Genomic DNA, 17,742 nt, shown 5'->3' on the forward strand with positions numbered 1-17,742 from the left:
AGTGTTCGGAATCCGTTTTAACAAGTGAAGTGACTTTTCAAAGAGCTCTTTTCTCTTTCTCTTTGGCTGATAGATTTTTGATCTATTTTAAACTTTGGAAGAAGATTAAGAAATCATCATATAATAAAATACAAAGACATTTATCGGATATATCTTTATGCATACTTGTATATAATTCTACTGAACGAGTGTACCTATATTACTACTCTCCTCCTAAACGGCTGGACCGATTTTGAATGAATGCGTGTAAGTGGCGCCCTGCAGAGACGAGCAAGGCAAGATAATTATATCATAACTTATTATTTAATTAGTTAGTTTGTCTACCTTATTCTGCGAAGACTTTTTAATGAGTTGCATGAGTTGTTTAGTCAAACATTTCCGATAGGATATCTCCAAACAAATATGTCGTAATAATAAAAAAAAATGTTTATATTATCTTGTTCGTTAACCTTATGTTATCAAACTAAAGTATTACGTGTAGTATTAGCCAATTTTATGGCCGGACGAGACGAATTAATATTTCATTCATCCACAGATCATCAATATTTCAAGACCAAAACAAACTGTGAAAAAAAAGAAGAACGGAAGACTCGAAACTTTTCTACTTATTTTTTAAAAATACCGCTCATGATTCAGGACTCCGATTTGGTCCAAAATTAGTCAGGCGATCCTGATAAATAAGCGTGAATAAACTGTTTTTAAATAAATAATTATTATCAATTATCATAATCCACCTCAAGAAACTTGTTTTACAGTTATTTAGTTAAATTACTATCAATAAGTTAATGTAAACAAGCGAAAGGTAAATTAATTACCGATTTGCGGATATACTTTTGAAAAAAAAAAAACTAAATTATCGACTACAAATTCTTTTATATTGATGTAGTTAAGTTTTCCTAAAAAAAGTGCGATTTGTGGTTTTATGAACAAGTTCGATATTTTATGAACTCCACACTGAAGAAGAAAATATCGTCCAAATAGAAAGAAAGTGAAATTCCTTTCTCTGTTCGAACATACTGCTAATCATAGTAACATACATTCAATAGTACTTAGTTAAGTGTGGTACAGTAGCGTGTATCGATACATGAGTGAGCAAACAGCAAGCATCGAAATTAGGCACGGCCAATGGGTCAAGTGCGACAGATAACACAAATTACCCAATCATAATACATATAACTCCATCCATACTAATACTAGTGTTATAAATGCGAAAGTATGTTTGTCTCGCTTTCACACCAAAACCAATGAACCGATATTAAAGAAATTTCGTATACAGGTAATCTCGAACCTGAGAAAGAATTAAGGCTTTTTTTAACCGGTTAAAAGGGTTGCAAGGGAGACTTATGGGAGCCAAGGAATAAATATAACTTTTGAATGGATTTCTCCTATGAAATCTCCCTTAAACATGGTTTATTGAAAATAATGAAATATGTGCACAGCGGCTTTTGGGTATTTTGATTTTATTTAACACATTTTATCCCCGCATTCAAACAGAATCTTTAACAAACGCGTTCTGTAAACTGAAGTCCACGCGGACGGATTCGCGGGCACCAGCTAGTAATTAACAATTCCAAGTATCATCAATTAAAACTTAATTAAAATAGAACATAGATTTACCCATTTTATCTATTTACTGATAAAGAAGTCACGGCCTTGGCTATGATAGTTCTCAGATTATTCTATGACTAACAAGACATTTACTTAGCATGCAAAACAATTTATAAAAGGTTCACACATGATCTGACCATAATATCAACCGGTGTTTGCGACATCACATCACGTTTTGAATAACTAATGTTGGTACATAAACTTTGCATATGTACATCTAGCTCGTCTTGTTTCAAACTGTGATTATCTAACTAACCCTGGCATATTATCTCACATCCATTAAAATATACAGATTATAACAATACACTACTTACTTGTCGAATTGTGTTATAGATATTGAAATGAAACTACTTTTACGGATTTTATCGCGGTTTAATTTTAGTTTTTAGTTCCCGACGTTTCGAAACGTAAAAAGTAGTTTCATTTCAATGTCTAACATTCGCGTAAACCTAAGAAACCACTAGTGTTATAGATCTTAACACTGGGTACGAAATTCTATTGAAAGAAATTGACCCATTTTATGAGCTTTTATTCAGTTTCACTTGTCTATCAATCTGTGATGAAAACTGCAAGTTGAATTTGATCCACTTTCCGGTTTCTGATTCAGATAAAATTTTGACTGAATATGACCTAACATAGAAATGATTTGATGCTAGAGCCGAAAGGGGAAAGTAGCAACTCCGCTTAAAAATACAGTCTATTAAGATTCGTTTGAATTGTACTTTCGAGTATGTGATTCCAAAGAAAAAAGACCAATGTAAAAACCTGTCCTTTTTTAAGAATGACAAGTGTATATCTACATGCATATATATAAAAAATGTTGTTTAAAAACGAAATTTTGCATTCAAGGCTTAAGAAGACATGCAACTAATACTTAATCGTTTTTAAGCTATACCTACATATGAATTTTAGTTTCCGCAGCACGCAAATAATGATTTGCTATTTAAAAAGGATTGTAACAATGTCTCATTCATTAGAACGGATTCAGTCGTTCAGATGTTATAATAAATAAATAGTACACCCTCTTATTTGATCAGTCTTGAAAAAGACAAGTTCTTTTTTAAGTGACGTAAAAAAATTGCCTAACAACTCACATCCCATCACATTTTCACGCCACTTCTAAGATCGTTGGTTTGAAGGCCACTATACCTCAGGCTCATTTGGCGATACGAATATTGGCTAAACCATGGAACAGTGAAATAAAAGGAAGTGCTAATCGGGCTATACGAGCTCACTAGCATCACCGATTACTTAATTATTTGTAGTATTGAGGGGTGACGATCAACCTTAGCTTATTTGTTACCTGAATGCGTAAAATGTTAAAAATAATGCCCTGTTTGTTCTCAAAATTGTTTCCACCTTTAAATTTTAACTAGTTTTAAATCTGACAACTTTTAATATACAGTCATTCGTATAGAAGTTTGACATCACAACTTCACATTAATTCCAGTATTACGGTATTGCACTTCCCTCTAACTGCCTATGATCCATTTTCAAAGCAGACTCTTTTATAGACGGCCTTTTTACAACTCCCCTAGTCTGTCGTATATCGTCCAAGGCGGCTAAAGTGCTTGAATATTCATAATATTGGCGCCATTTCCTCGGAAACCAGATAGCCGTGTTGTCAAATGTTAATGTGAGCTTAGGAAATGTCAGGATATTATGACGGACGAAACTTTTTGCTTCAAGGTTGCTATTACCTCCATGAGAGCCTACCGCCTGCCTAACCACGTCTTAATGTAATATTACTATAGAAGGCAAAGGGAAACAAATTTCCACATTTTCTAGTGCGTTATCATGCTTTCATAACTTTTAGCTTAACAATTGACAAAAATAAACTGCTTTAAAGTAAAGGAGACATCATGAGACATGGCTTATGGGAGACTTACCTCTTCACAACTATGATAGCTTGGCTTAATAGTGTTATTTTCTCTGGTTGAATTATAGTGATCTTCTTAGCGGGAATTGAAAACAAATAAAGACACAATTCTTATAATATCATAAAAAAATATTTATTTACTATTTAACGTAATTATTATAGAAACTTATCTATTTAATTTTTTGTCCCTTTTTTTCTTACAGCCTATTTCTATTATAACAATAAAAGAGAACAGAAACAAAATATTATTATTATATTAAGTATATTATCAAAATTGGATGTATCGGTAATTTGTAAATCCTGTTTTAACAGACCGTAAAGCAGGCTGGGCCGATTATAATGATCTTTTTATGTGTCGCGGGTCGCGCCCTGGATGGTTTGAATTCACCATTAGCCCGGCCAAAGAAGTTCTATGAATCAGCTTGTTTATTATGATATATGACAGAAAAATGTTTTATCCCGTCTTGTAAGGGAATAAGTCAGTATTATTTCTCTATTAAGATAAATCTCCTTTTCATCACTCCCTAATCTCATAGTGGAGAACCTTACTTCCTAACACTCCTGTTGACCTTCCCATATATTTCGGGGAAAGCCTCCTTGCAGTAAGGCAGGGAATCCCGGACCTTCTCGTACAACGTGTGATCAAACATCTTCCTAAACTCATCTCTTGTCAGGTAGGTGTCAGCATACAGCATCTGGAAACCGTCGTGTTCGGAGACAAACTTCTCGATGCGACGTGTTGATGGGACCTGAAGGATTAAATTGTCAAATTTTAGTACAAATGTAATCTTTTCATAGCTTAATGTTCCTACTTTCTTGGTTATCCCAAGACATTACTAACGGTAAAAAAAATATCGTAAGGACATCTTTTTTAAACCTTTTGCAATATGGGAGAAGCTAGCACTAGGACATTTGAAGGCTGGTATTATATAATATTGGAACTTGAACCTTTAGCTGTGGTACTCATTGTTGAGCTATTAGTTTTAAAGCTCTTCTTCTGTAAAAGAGACTTACGGTTTCATAATTTTTGGCCTTAGGAACCCCGTAAACGCCGATGTCGACAAACATCTGTGAGTCAGCTGACGTCTTGATCTTCAATTGGCCGGGGTGGTTGAACACGCGGAATGGACACAACCAGATGGGGTATACCTGAGAATTAAAGATAAATTTCGCTATGAAATAATCTGCAGCTGCTGACGACCTCCGTGGTCGAGTGGCGTACGCACCGGTTTCAAGGTGTCGCTAGCTCTGAGGTCCCGGGTTCGATCCCCGGTCGGGTCAATGTAAAAAATCACATTTCTACATTGTCTCGGGTCTGGGTGTTTGTGGTACCTTCGTTGTATCTGAATTCCATAACACAAGTGCTTCAGCAACTTACTTTGGGTTCAGAACAATGTATGTGATGTTGTCCGCATTTATTATTATTATTATTTCTTAGGTTTACGTGAATGTTAGACATCGAAATAAAAGTACTTTTACGGATTTTATCGCGGTTTAATTTTAGATTTTAGTTCCCGACGTTTCGAAACCTTTGCAGGTATCACGGTCACACGTGAGAAAAAGTAATGTATAGTAGTATAAAGTAGTTTTATTTCAATGCAGCTGTTGATTTAAAATTAACTTCCACCACTTCCAAATCCGATCTTGTTTTCGAATTCCATTATAAGAAGTTTCTCAAACTATCTCCATTTAAAACATCGTAACAAACGATCTATATATAAATTCCGATTCAAACTAAAACGAAATCCACGCATTATGATATGACTGTGCAAATTTTTTAAAAAAGTCACATCTTGACCTATGAAAAATTCCCATTTGTAGCTTATATCCCATCCCATGTGTAATTTTAGAAAACGGTAATAAAGTTTACTAAGTATCTTCATAACGTTCCAGGACAAAATAGAAATACATCAAGTAAACCTACCTCAATTTCTTTATGGAAGCTCTCAATAGCATCCTCCAGATGCACAATAGGCACCAGCATGTCCTGGATGACGTGCGCCTTCTCGTACAGCTTGGAGACAGCCTCGGGCTGCGTCAGCTTCAGCAGCGACACCTCCGGGGGCATCAGCCAGCCCATCAGGAAGCGGAAGATCGGGTGGTTGCCGAATGGGATGATATCCTGGAGAAAAATGTTAAGGAATTGGAAGGAAACATAATTATGTATATGGAAGATATTATATATTATGGGTACTAAACATTAATGGTGTCATCGTTGATCATAAAAATCCATGGTTATGATAGGTTAAGCATCTTTGAAAACTTTTTCATTGATTCTTTTTGTCGTGATTAGTGGACCAAAAAATAGCACCTAATACTTATTATAGTATTTTACATGAGATTGAGAAAGAAAGAAAGAAAAATCATTTATTCTAACAAAACGAAAAGGAACATCTTGGATTCTGTAGAGGATTAACAATTGTTTCCTTCCTTTACCAGTTTCGAAATTGGACAAACCTGTAATTCCCAGAACAGACTCCTGGTGTGCCTGTGGTAGTAGTCCCTCAGCGGGATGTACTCCACAACCGTTTTGTTGTTCTTTAGATGGCGCTCCACTTGCGTGAAGAACCATTCTGAGTACCACTTGCCGATTGGGTTGAACTGAAATCAGGGTATAAGATTTAGCTTATGGCTTCAATTTAGTAAGCTCTTCTAAAAATGTCTATTAGTGTTAAGAAAGTACTTGATTCTATGACAGACAAATAACTTTTCACAAAACCAAATATTTACAAAAAACAAATTGATAGCTTAGTTTTTTTTTAAAGGTTTCTTTAGAGTCTCTTTGCTGAGGCTGAGATCCCAGATTTATTTCATATGCCTGATTTTGTGACAATTAATTTTCAATCTATTCACAAAACCATAATCAGACATTGCAATACAAAACTTACACAATGAATGACTGAAATAGAGTGTTTCCCGTGAGATGACGGCTGATAGAAAGGAAGAAGAAGAAGACATGTTGCGCCGACCCCAAATAAAATAATTGGGATAAGGGCAGGGGAATGATGAGACAAAAATCTACCAAGGACAAGATCCATCTCACCTTCCCATCGGTTCCAATCTCATCCACCATGTCTCCTGTCATCAGAACTCCAGACTCCTTGGTATACATCAGTGCTTCAATAAACTCGTGAGGCTTGTCACTCTCGGACTCCTTCCTGAACTGGTCAGCCAGCTCCGACAGCTTGTTGTGAGGGTGGTATTGTAGGCGGATGTATCTGAAATATTTTTTTCAGATTGTAAATGGGATGTAAGCTGTTACATGAAAACTGGTAGCGATTATGGGCCATAGGCATACATAGCTCGGCAGCGCTATCAGTTGGATTTTCTGAGAATTTGGGCTATGGATGTCTATTATAGTGGCAAAGGATATAAAAAGAAGATTACATAATACTGCCATCCCATTCACAGCATGTAAACTTTTTTGGCCCAATCCGGCTTTCTACCATAAAGACTTTAATGATTCTTACATTTTAGCAGGTACGAGTTTGATGACGACAGAAGTCAGGAACCCAAAAGTACCGTATGACCAGGGAACTGCATAAAATAGGTCGGGGTTTTCCTCCTGGAAATTGAAATAAACAGTATTTGAAACATACTTATTTTATTATTAGCTTCTGCATTTCTGGAATTGTATGCTTAAGGCCTCTTTAAATAAATCTTAAATGGATCGTTTAAATAGTCCCATTCTATTTTTAAAGCGTGTTTTGTTTTTGCAAGATGCAACAAGTGCTCAATCTTATATTTTTCATGCCTTTTCCAACTCAGCTGCCTCTAAGTCGAAAAGTATTCAACATGCTATGGCCGCAAAAGAATTGACGAAAGCCATTTCCGCCTCACCTTACTGCACGTTACCACAGATCCATCAGCAAGCACCAGCTCATACTTCAAGCAGATGTGCTGGAACAGTCCATAGATGTGTGAGGAGGACTCGATCCCGGTGCCCATGACCAGGCCGCCGACAGTCAGCTGGTCCAGCTCCGGCACCACTGCTAGGGCGAGACCGAGAGGCTCCAGGGTCCTGGATAGCTGGCCCATTGTGACTAGAGGCTCGCAGCGTACGGTCTGGAAAATGAAGCCGCCATTTTATTTCATTTCGTCACGGTCTTTAGCTAAATTACATTCTAATTAATATCTAATCGCCTCCACATATTTCACTTGTCAATAACACGTGGGGGTGACGTTTTGCGTAGTGGCGTTCATGAATGCTACTCCTAATAATAAACTAGTCGCTCATTCTAATGAAATTTAAACATTAACGTTACTAGTGTTGTTGCTTTATGAGAGTTATTCTTATGGGGCTAGCCCGCTACGTATAGTTGTCAATGCAACACCTGTAATTCAGGATCTTAAATGAAACCAACTAAAACCACCAAAACACAAGAAAGCTATAAGCGCTCTTGAACTCGCAAAATTAATCAGAAATAGTAAATAGAAGGACAAAACAGTTATTCAATATCTGTATTTATTGAATAGTAACTTATTTGACGAATATATTTTGGTACCGTTCCTAGCCCGTTGAAATTCATATCCCGTGCGTCAACGCATAATTTGGATAGCTGGAATGGTTGTGTTGTGAATTTTATTTAAACCCGAAATAGAAAGGTTAATAACGGGGACACCGCACATCTTCTAAATCTGGAGAAAATAGTTTTTAGACGTGACGATTCATCGTCTGTCTTAAATGTCTGTCACCACTTACGATACCTCTTCTTAAAAGGCCTTACTTTATTGTTATTCATTTTCTAAATCCTTTTATTAGGGTCTTAATTTTATTAAGGTGGACCTAAAGGTTAAAAATATAAATAAGCATCTACGAAGAGTTTTGCAATCTAAATGTATAAAAAACAAAATAAATGATAACAAGGACAATATAATAATTAATGATGCTCACCAAATTTTCTGTGTCAACTTCAAGGATATCAACGAAATTGATTTTGATGTTGGTGAAGGTCTTCTTGTAGACACTGTGCCGGTAGGACATGGTCTGCCAGGTCGGTCTCGCTGTGCACAACCTGGTGCTGCGGTCTCCGGAGAGCCACGACTTGATCTGCAAAGATGGAGGAAGAATAAGGTAAAGGAAAAGAAGCCAAGGATTGACTTTGACCTAAAATTTCCAGAGATTTTAAGATTTGTTTGATGAAATCTCTTGATAATATCAGAAACGTTTTGCTTTCGTTTGTAAAATGATTCGATATTTTCTAAATACTTGTATTTCAAACCAAAATATATCGATGGTCTAAATAAGTCAGTGAGTTATAAGAAGCTAACCAAAATTTATCACGAAAACTAGCATCCTGATAAACATGCCCGACATACATTCAGTCGTTCACAGTCAGTGCAACTCCTGTAACCTAGGATCTACATAAAACCAACGAATACCATCAAAAAAAATTAAGCTTGATGTGTCCCAAGAGTAACTATGGACAGAAACAGTAGAAAGCGAAGTATAATAAAACACTCCACTTCCTCCACTGGAATGAAAGCTAGCAATAGCCATGAGATCATCCTGTTCATTTAAATCCTACTTTATCATTCACTCAAAAATCTGCTCAAACTTACCTGTCTTTGCACATCTTTGACTTTCCGGTCGTGCATCTTCGGAGCACTGCTCAGCTTGAACACCACATAGTTCCTGACCGTAGACCACACCTTCCAAAACAAGGATATGGGCAGCAGCGCCGTCACCACCACTATCCAGCGATGCTCCACCAGGATGTACTCCAGAAAGTTCTCCGGTTCTACCACCACCATCTCGTGTTCTGGAAAATGAGAATTTATTTCACTCTGAAGGTCTACTCCCGTGACTTAAAGTGGTATCATTTCAGTTGTTGGAAGCGTGCCACTGCACTGCCTGGGGCAGATCGGTGTCCCTGTTCCACAAATCTATCAGTATTAAAAGTAAAAGTTATCTTTAAGGTATTCCATAGTTCGCTGTGTATTCTTCTATTTGTTTTATTGTCTACTAACATTTCTTTTTCTTAGTCTGTCTTGAGCGCGCTATTGTTGTGAGAGCTGGATTTTGAAATTTTATTTTACAACTTTAATAAGCAGAGTTCTTTTATCTAAACACTTGCAAAGAACTCCAAAGCGGTATGACTTTAAATATGTATCTGATGTATAAAAAAAAAAACAAATGAACGTAACTCACGATAGCATGCAGGTGTAAAGAATTAAAAAGACTCGTAAATGATAGGTTTTAACAAAGAAATAAGATTACGATTTATAAATATCTAGTTGCTCAGGTGTTCGTTAAGTTATCATAATGACTTTTTGTACTTCAGGGTTGAATAATATACTACACACGCATGATTCACAATATCACAATGCATATTAAATAAGAAATTGGACTGTAGAACTTGCTTATTTCAAATAATATGTTGCTCGTGGCTTAGCCGGCTTGCAGGTTGGCTATAGCTGCAAAAACTGTTAAAACTCCAGGTATCAGCCACATCCATGACAAATTTCATTCAAATCGATCCAGCTGCTTAAGAGTAAAAACGTATATAATTAGATATATAATTAGAATGGTCTTTTTAATTATATTTCTAATTAATAGTAATAATATTTGTGTTCTAAACTTTATTTTTCCTTGTGTTTTTTCCCCTGTTTGTAATAGTTAACTTTAAGGTTCAAGGTTCGACCATATAAAATTGTTATTAACCTCTTAAGTCCATCTTGTATGTGTAGAGACTTGTAATTAGCAACGTGATAATCTAGTTTAAACTATGTTGTCTGGTCTAGTCTCCAAAAAAATTATTAAATAAAATAAAGCATTTTCACACCACGCCATCTAGCCTCAAACTAAGCAAAGCATATATTAGGAGCACTAAAGAACATTAATAGGAGAATAGTGATTATGATCAGACATTAGTCTAGGTTAGATCCCGCAATCTTGCGGACGACAATCCGCTTGTTAATCTACTAAGCCACTATGACGTAAATATTATAATTATCACAAGCCAAAAATGTTATAGATATTAATAATTTTGTAACTCTGAATTACGTAAAATTATGTCAAATAAAAATCATTTTAATAAGATTAAAAAATACAGCTTTCTAGTATTATAAATGAGTAAGTTTGTAAGATAGAAGTCGTGACTCTTTCAGGCATAAAACAATAAACAGATTTGGATGAAATTTGATTGAAACACAGGATTTTTATAACGATTTTACGTCCCCGTGGATATCATTTTTGTTTTGTAGCGGGAGTAGCCGCTTGGAACAGCTAGTATATTATAAATAAAAAAGATTTTATTAAACCCAGGACCTTTATGTTACATTTTTAAACAAGCTTGAAAAGCATAAGACACCTTAATTGAGGGAAATTTTAAATAAGACAAACGAATCCACACACTAATACTTAAATAAATATTAACCACTTGTGTAAAACAATTACAGCAAGAAGTGTTCAAAATTTAAGAAACCCAATCTGTTTAATGTGTTTCTAAGATGAACATTAATCTCATGACAAAAAATATATTTTGACAACGGAACGTATGTACGTACGTCAAACATCAATTAGGAATATTATCATAATTGTACACACCTTTTAACTCAACGATGTTTCACACAGCGTGGAGTCTGCTCCGCAACGGAACGGCCGGCAAACTGAAGTCAAGGCCGCCGTCCAAATGATATTAAAATTATACGAGCCAAAGCAAACACGCGCGAAAATAGACCTTAACGCCTTAACAATGAGATGACATCGCTTTTTAACAACGCTAATTAAAATCAAACGATAATACAATAATTCTTAATTTTATCGAAACGGATTAGTAGCAAAGCGATGTAGCTGACTACTTTGTACCTATATGTTATCTGTAACGCTAAAGAATGCTTTGATTGATTGCTCCTGTTGCTAAGTATTTTTATAAAGCATTGTCTTGCATTCTTGTGGCTGGTAGAAAAGTTGTGATCGAGGTAACACAATGATGGGGAGACAGGGGAACCCCTCCCTCATATAACTTTATGTAGGGGGTGGAGGGGTGTAGGCTTATGGCGCCAAATTTGGGTGAGTGCCAAGGTTTTGAGTTTCCTGACTCCTGAGGGGCATACCCTGACTACTGTTTGGTTGAGCTAAGTGTGTACAATTGATATTTAGTAGTTCTTAATATGGGCGCCATAATATTTTTGTCCAAGCATCGATTAATCCTCGACTTTCATTTTTAATTAAGCGTAGATGGACGGTTTAAGGACCTTATACGATCTATTTACTACTTTATTCATTAGTAAATAGGTAGTTTAAAAAAAATACTTATTCACAATAGTTTGGTGTCCGTCGTAATACAGCTAGAGTATCGTCAATCTTGCCTCAGCTTATCTAAAAGAAATCTAATCTTTAATCTTACAATACAGGTAAAAATTTAGGCCGAAATGAAACAAAGCAATTTTAAATCAGTAAATTTAATATCACAACTCAATAAAAGCTGAACAAAACCAAATATACAGTTACTTATATAGTATATAACCACATATAACCATGTCCCTTGAAAACAAAAAACAATCAAGTTCAAAATGTCAATGAGAAACAAAGTCCATTACAAAAACGATCACAGTTTAGACTTGGATTTTGAGGTCTCGTGCGTTACAGGTATCACTATGTCCTTCTTAATCACTTTAAGCCGAGGAATCGTGATGATCAGCTGACCATCCCCAGTTAACCTCGACTTCACTTCCTCAATCCGACATCCTTCAGGGATTTGGAACCGTCTGATGAACTGGCGAGCAATGTAACCATAATCATCTTGTTTTTCTTCGTGTTTCCCTTCAACAACAACAAATCCGTCAGCTGTTTTCACAGATATTTCCTCCGGAGCATAGTCTTTCACTTGCAAATGTATTTCGAACCTATCTTCCTCTTTCTTCACACTATTTTCATGTTTCATCGGGAAACTCTCCAACCATTCTATCGAACGCAAAAACGAGTCATCCCCAAACAGGGGAGGTTTTATTGTTGGTAGCTGCAACATTACGTCAAAATATTATTCTAGAAATATCATGAATTAACACTACGCTCCACACACACCGTACTGTCCAATCACGTTGCGATACCGCGCACGCTAACCCACTTTCAATGAACTACTACAACCTGTTTTGCTATTTAGTTTGTTAACTCAAAAACAGATGGCGCTGTCTGTCGTATTAACGTTAACGTAAGCAGTTGTTTGAATGACGCACTATCAAAGAAAATGTGTGGTTATCCGAATTTATCTTGATGTCAAAAGTCAAGTGAACGATAAAAATGTCAATTTAAACATTCGATTATGTATTTAAGATTGTTAAATATTGCTTTACAGTTCGTAGAATGTCTAACTTCATAATTGAGGTTATGTTGTTATTTGCTTTTCACCTGTCACGGTAGCATTGTCAATGAAACAGATGTTAATGCAGGTGCATGTAGTAGTATTTCCTCGAGTTTAAGTGTTGATATGTTTACACAGTTATATTATTGGTTTGCCTAGGTACTAACGAACCTGTTCTTTAATAGAGCGATGATTTAGGTACCTGATACTTAGACACTTGACATACATATTAGAAGCTTGTAGATTAATGAGTATAATTATATATTTGCTTACGAACTAACATTGCTTCAAAAAAATCGAAATACTGTCCTAAGAGCCCTTATTTTCTGCTTGTCATCGCTCTTCATATATTAGTGGCGTATTCACGACGAATACTTACAACGAATACTTTTCCTTACTGAATTTTACCACCATTTAGGCTAGCATCGCCCACAATGTGTCACAACATCCAGGGATTTTTTAAGAAGATCTTAGCATTAAGTACTCCACCTAACAATTATGAATTAACTGATTTAGATGTTTTTAAAATTAATTTAGTTATGAAAAGTAGACTTTCTCCTCCGAATGTGTACCCATTTACATCTTATAAGTAGGTAGGCACCTATCTATGTAATGTTTCTATGACTCTATGGATTATGTTGACTGTGAAAAACAATATTGGGTTCATATTCATGCTTCGTGAATTTCGTTAGATCTAATCCCAATGTCATGAGTAACTTTGATTTGAATGCTTCTCAAAAACAAGCTAAAGATTTAATTTGAAACTTCTGGTGGTCCAACGACCCATTTAAAACTTAACAGATTCCATACTTAATAGTTACTTCGTAAACTTAATCTTCATATACAGATTCTACGACACTTTTCTCAACATGGCTGCAACTCAAATTATACTCAGATCTTCGTAATAGTAGCTACCTAATGATAGACCGTTCTTTGCTTTTCCGATTCTTAATAATTCTAACTATGGCTTTGCTTCAATCAATAATTATGTGAACTAAGTCCTCAACTTGCCGAATGAAAGAAAGTTTAGAATTAAGTTTAGAGTTTTTACTCATAATATACTCATATGCTATGTTGCTGAGGTTCAATGATCAAATAATGATTAAGCATTTTGCTGCTTTCGTATTTTGAGTAGGGTTGTATAAATAATAGAACATTATTCCTTACCTAGCTGTACTAAAGAAAACTATAGGAGATCGAGTAGTTTCTAGCCACATGACCGATTTAGGGAGAAAGTTAAAAGTATACCTAATTAAAACCTCCATGATTGAGAACCACTTGGTTAAATTAGATGTTTAACCAAACGTTTACTTGCACTATATACGTCTATACACAACATAGTATACTCACATACTTAGATTATTCCATAGATAGATTGTTATAATGAGCTACAGATGTCAGTTTGAAGCGAATCGTCACTGAAATACTTTCGGCGCCATTTAACTTTTGAACGTTTTCTCCGTATTTTTTGGGTTGTTACGCGAAACCTAGCCAAAAATACTGCGTTAGTGACCCGATTTTATCTGCTGTGGTCAATGTTTTACTAGTTTTTTGGCCATCATCAGTAAAATAACGCTTTTGGCTCACTTTGCGATTCGGTAGGTAAGTGCTGACTGATTACATTATTTGCTTGAAAAAACCTAAAATATTGTACGTTTTCTTTCCTATGTTATTGCTATACTCTTATTTTATCTAATTGTAAACTATCAATATGTGATTGCAAAGGAAATATACTTATTTTCGATGTTTACCTACATGAAATAAGGCGAACTGTCCTTGACCCGAAACCATATTTGGTTGGTCATTTTCTTGATACTTAAACGATTATCTTCGGTATTAGCTTAGTAATTAATAGTGTTAATAGATGTAAGAAGCATATTATGTCAAAGGTTTTACCAACCTTGCACTGCAAGCTTTGCAAATTGATGATGCCGGACATAAAAATCTCGGTGCAACCGCCATTACGCTATTCTTCACGTTGACCATGTTTGTTCTACTAATAGGTGTCGTATCTTAGAATTTGGGAACAGATGAAATATTTAGATTGGTACTGAAGCAATCAAATTCATCATTGATTATAACACGCTTTAACATCAAACGTCGCATGTGTCAAAATAAGCAAATCGTCTGTTGTCCTTTCCCAGCCAGTAATTCTAGGGCACAGCATTGATGCCTGGTACCCATTCCTAGTAATAATCCACTTTCTACAAAGAAAGTAGTCCGTATAGTAAGAAATAGCTGTCTTTGTATCGGTAGGTGCAAGATAATGTTATCAGCTCACTATATGATCAATGTCAGTTATTTTTGTTGTTGACTTTTCTAGATCAAGATAAAACAACGATGTCGGAAAGTAAAGTAGCGATCGTAACAGGAGCGAATAAAGGACTTGGCTACGCAATAACCCAAAAACTATGCGAGAAATATAAGGGGAAAGTGTACTTGACATCCCGAGACGAAGTAAAAGGAAGAAACGCATGTGAACAACTTATGAAATTAGGACTAAATCCGACGTTCTACCAACTTGACATCACCAATAACGAAAGTGTGAAAAAGTTTGTAACGCATATCCATGACAATAATGAAGAAGTCGAAATATTAATCAATAATGCAGGAGTTCTATTTTTGAAAGACGCGCCAGAATCAAAACTCGTCCAAGCTCAGCAAACTATATCTGTGAACTTTACTTCATTAGTTTTTCTAACGGAAGCCATCTTGCCTTTCATGAAAAGTGGCGGGAAAATCGTGAATATATCGAGTTCATCTGGACATTTGTCTAGGATACCATCTGAGGATTTGAGAAAGAAATTCAGTAGTAAGAAACTGACGTTGGATGAATTGAAGTGTCTGGTCAGCAGTTATGTAGAAGACGTGACGGCCGATAGGGAAATAAGGAAGGGGTGGGGAGCCTCGCCGTATGTCGTGTCAAAAGTTGCTGTCAACGCTTATACGTTTATTTTGCACCGCAAGCTCGCATCTCAGGGTAAAGCTATTATAATATATTAAACTTAGTTACCTAAGCTTAAGAAATCTTTAGAACTTGACTTTTTGCATGTGCATTCGTGTGTAATCAAGCAGGCGCGGATCCAGCCCTCAAAAAAGGTTGTGGTCACAGCCACCCGAATATTGGTCAAATACGAGTCAGAGTTTTAACTCACTTGTGATCGATATAGTGCATTCTTACAAAGGAGATGATAATAAAATAAATTACTACTGACTGTGGAAGTGTGACGTTAAAATTTTATGAGGGTTGTGGGCATACCCATCGTGCCCACAATAGTGGATCCGCGCTTGTAATCAAGTGAAGATTGTAAACCTTATGTGAAAGAAGTTGTTTAATATTCTATGAGACCAAATAATCATAGGAATGGCCCTAGCCATAGACATTCAAATATTCGTTCATTCATCAAATTCATTTGATTTGTAGTAGCGGAATATTTTGTCCGGCATGTTCACAACCTACCTACTCACTTTTATTAGCTAACTATCTTATTTAGACATCTTCTTGGCTTTAAAAATACTTTTTTTTGCTGGAAACAATTTAGGTCCAATGAAAAGCATGAAATTTGACAGATTTTTTTTATCTATCACCACTAATTGTAGCGATATACTTAAACTTGTTTCTGTTTGTTATTTAAGTTTTCTTAAAATGTGGGTAGCTCAATATTTTCCTAGTTGAATAATACATTATTTAGAAATATTAACCTTTTCGCTTTGTTTGGCATTGATACTTCTGAATTCGGACCAAGCTTGTAGCCTTCTTCACCGGAAATGTTCATTGATAAGCATTTATTAGGTACGTACCTATAATTGTTACCTTACCTGCTTATATCGATATGTACGGGGAGCCATATTCATCTCTATTAGTGTGTGATGTAGTAAACGGCAAAGTCTTGTTTATTTATGTGTGTCTCATTCATACTCTTATCCAACGCTGATTTATACTTACACCATAAGGAAAAAGCACTCACCTACCTATCTATTTTTGAATGCCTTCATAAGGTTTTGTACTTAGCATTTTTTCTTTTTTCTAAACAGGTATAACAGTCAACTGCGTGCACCCCGGATATGTGCAGTCTGATATGACACACGGGGCTGGCAACATAGCTCCTCTGTTGGCAGCTAATGTTCCTGTGCAGCTTGCTCTCGCTCCCCGGGAGATAGGGCAATTCATATGGCATAATGGCAGCGCTGTGCCGTGGGGAGGAAAAGACCCTCGCGTGTATATTGATGGAAGACATGTATAAGTTTATAAACTTTTTTTATAGCCCTACAACCATAGACCAGCCAAAAAAATACCTTTGTTACTCCGTCCAGCGAAATTTAAAAGACAAAAATTTAAGGTCACTCATTATTCTCAGAGTTAACCCATCAATACAGCCGAAATAAATAAACGCTACTTAGTATTAGTTTAACGCATGAACTATTTCCTCGATTTTGACAGTCAAATACTGACGTAGCGGTTGTTTATCACGGCTTCGGATTTAACAAGACTGAAATCCTGTGATATCAAATGTAATGTTAAAATATGTTCTTGACCAGTGGGATTTGAAAACTGCTGAAATTAATAAATACGATGACAAACATAGATCATCTTTAGTTCTTGTACTTTTACTGTTTGTCATTCAGTGTTTATTATTTTCCGATGCGTTTAGCATGATCATTTTGTTGACGTTTTCTTGAGGATGTAATAAAAGTGTTAGAACCTGTGTCAAGAATGTATTTTTGCTTACATGAATAAATATACTTGTGCAGGTGCATTTTAGCGACCACCATCCTGTTTCAGTCAAATTGTTTTTATAAGAAACATGCTTGTTGGGCCAATAAAGTTGAGTGTGCTATACTTTATACATTTATTTATATCAACCCGTAATTTGTGAGACCCTGTCCTCACAAATACAATTCCTGTTTGTTTGTTCCTAAATGCTGCCTGTTTTAAAAAGGTGTGTCATT

General features: G+C 35.7%; 3 protein-coding genes across 6 annotated transcripts; 1 reads left to right on the top strand and 2 right to left on the bottom strand.

The window, feature by feature from the left end:
• Positions 1 to 3,735: 3,735 nt before the first annotated feature.
• On the bottom strand, positions 3,736 to 11,144 carry LOC113498100 (delta(24)-sterol reductase-like). Of its 2 annotated transcripts, none has more exons than XM_026878021.1 (10): positions 11,037 to 11,144; positions 9,050 to 9,249; positions 8,382 to 8,537; positions 7,328 to 7,552; positions 6,958 to 7,052; positions 6,531 to 6,705; positions 5,945 to 6,088; positions 5,412 to 5,609; positions 4,502 to 4,636; positions 3,736 to 4,236 (listed from the first exon to the last, which is right to left on the bottom strand). In XM_026878021.1, the coding sequence occupies exons 2-10, from the start codon at positions 9,239 to 9,241 to the stop codon at positions 4,033 to 4,035; spliced, it is 1,524 nt and encodes a 507-aa protein (XP_026733822.1). In that variant the 5' UTR covers positions 9,242 to 9,249; positions 11,037 to 11,144; the 3' UTR covers positions 3,736 to 4,032. The 2 variants fall into 2 exon arrangements, with proteins under 2 accessions (XP_026733822.1, XP_026733823.1); XM_026878022.1 differs by lacking the exon at positions 11,037 to 11,144 and adding an exon at positions 9,458 to 9,552 and having other exon boundaries at positions 4,033 to 4,236.
• A 264-nt stretch (positions 11,145 to 11,408) lies between these two features.
• On the top strand, positions 11,409 to 17,637 carry LOC113498101 (carbonyl reductase [NADPH] 3-like). 3 transcript variants are annotated; one of them, XM_026878023.1, is made up of 3 exons: positions 11,409 to 11,501; positions 15,116 to 15,772; positions 16,828 to 17,637. In XM_026878023.1, the coding sequence occupies exons 1-3, from the start codon at positions 11,486 to 11,488 to the stop codon at positions 17,034 to 17,036; spliced, it is 882 nt and encodes a 293-aa protein (XP_026733824.1). In that variant the 5' UTR covers positions 11,409 to 11,485; the 3' UTR covers positions 17,037 to 17,637. The 3 variants fall into 3 exon arrangements, with proteins under 3 accessions (XP_026733824.1, XP_026733826.1, XP_026733825.1); XM_026878025.1 differs by lacking the exon at positions 11,409 to 11,501 and adding an exon at positions 14,124 to 14,390; XM_026878024.1 differs by lacking the exon at positions 11,409 to 11,501 and adding an exon at positions 14,125 to 14,394.
• On the bottom strand, positions 11,878 to 12,567 carry LOC113498102 (protein lethal(2)essential for life-like). Its single transcript, XM_026878026.1, has one exon. It carries the CDS (start codon positions 12,457 to 12,459, stop codon positions 12,040 to 12,042), a length of 420 nt encoding a protein of 139 aa, XP_026733827.1. The 5' UTR covers positions 12,460 to 12,567; the 3' UTR covers positions 11,878 to 12,039.
• Positions 17,638 to 17,742: the final 105 nt, after the last annotated feature.

Source organism: Trichoplusia ni, chromosome 10 (genome assembly GCF_003590095.1).
Source record: "Trichoplusia ni isolate ovarian cell line Hi5 chromosome 10, tn1, whole genome shotgun sequence".
In the NCBI taxonomy this organism is placed as follows: Eukaryota; Metazoa; Arthropoda; class Insecta; order Lepidoptera; family Noctuidae; genus Trichoplusia; species Trichoplusia ni.

What these genes read in the sequence shown, in the direction of transcription:
- LOC113498101 (XM_026878023.1), top strand. An exon ending in CCGCAAGCTCGCATCTCAGG is followed by an intron (nt 15,773 to 16,827) that starts GTAAAGCTATTA and finishes TTTTCTAAACAG; the next exon opens with GTATAACAGTCAACTGCGTG.
- LOC113498102 (XM_026878026.1), bottom strand. Translation starts at nt 12,459, where the DNA reads ATGTTGCAGCTACCAACAATAAAACCTCCCCTGTTTGGGGATGACTCG.
- LOC113498100 (XM_026878021.1), bottom strand. Translation starts at nt 9,241, where the DNA reads ATGGTGGTGGTAGAACCGGAGAACTTTCTGGAGTACATCCTGGTGGAG. An exon ending in GCTTCCATAAAGAAATTGAG is followed by an intron (nt 4,637 to 5,411) that starts GTAGGTTTACTT and finishes TTTAATTCTCAG; the next exon opens with GTATACCCCATCTGGTTGTG. An exon ending in AGGCCAAAAATTATGAAACC is followed by an intron (nt 4,237 to 4,501) that starts GTAAGTCTCTTT and finishes TTAATCCTTCAG; the next exon opens with GTCCCATCAACACGTCGCAT.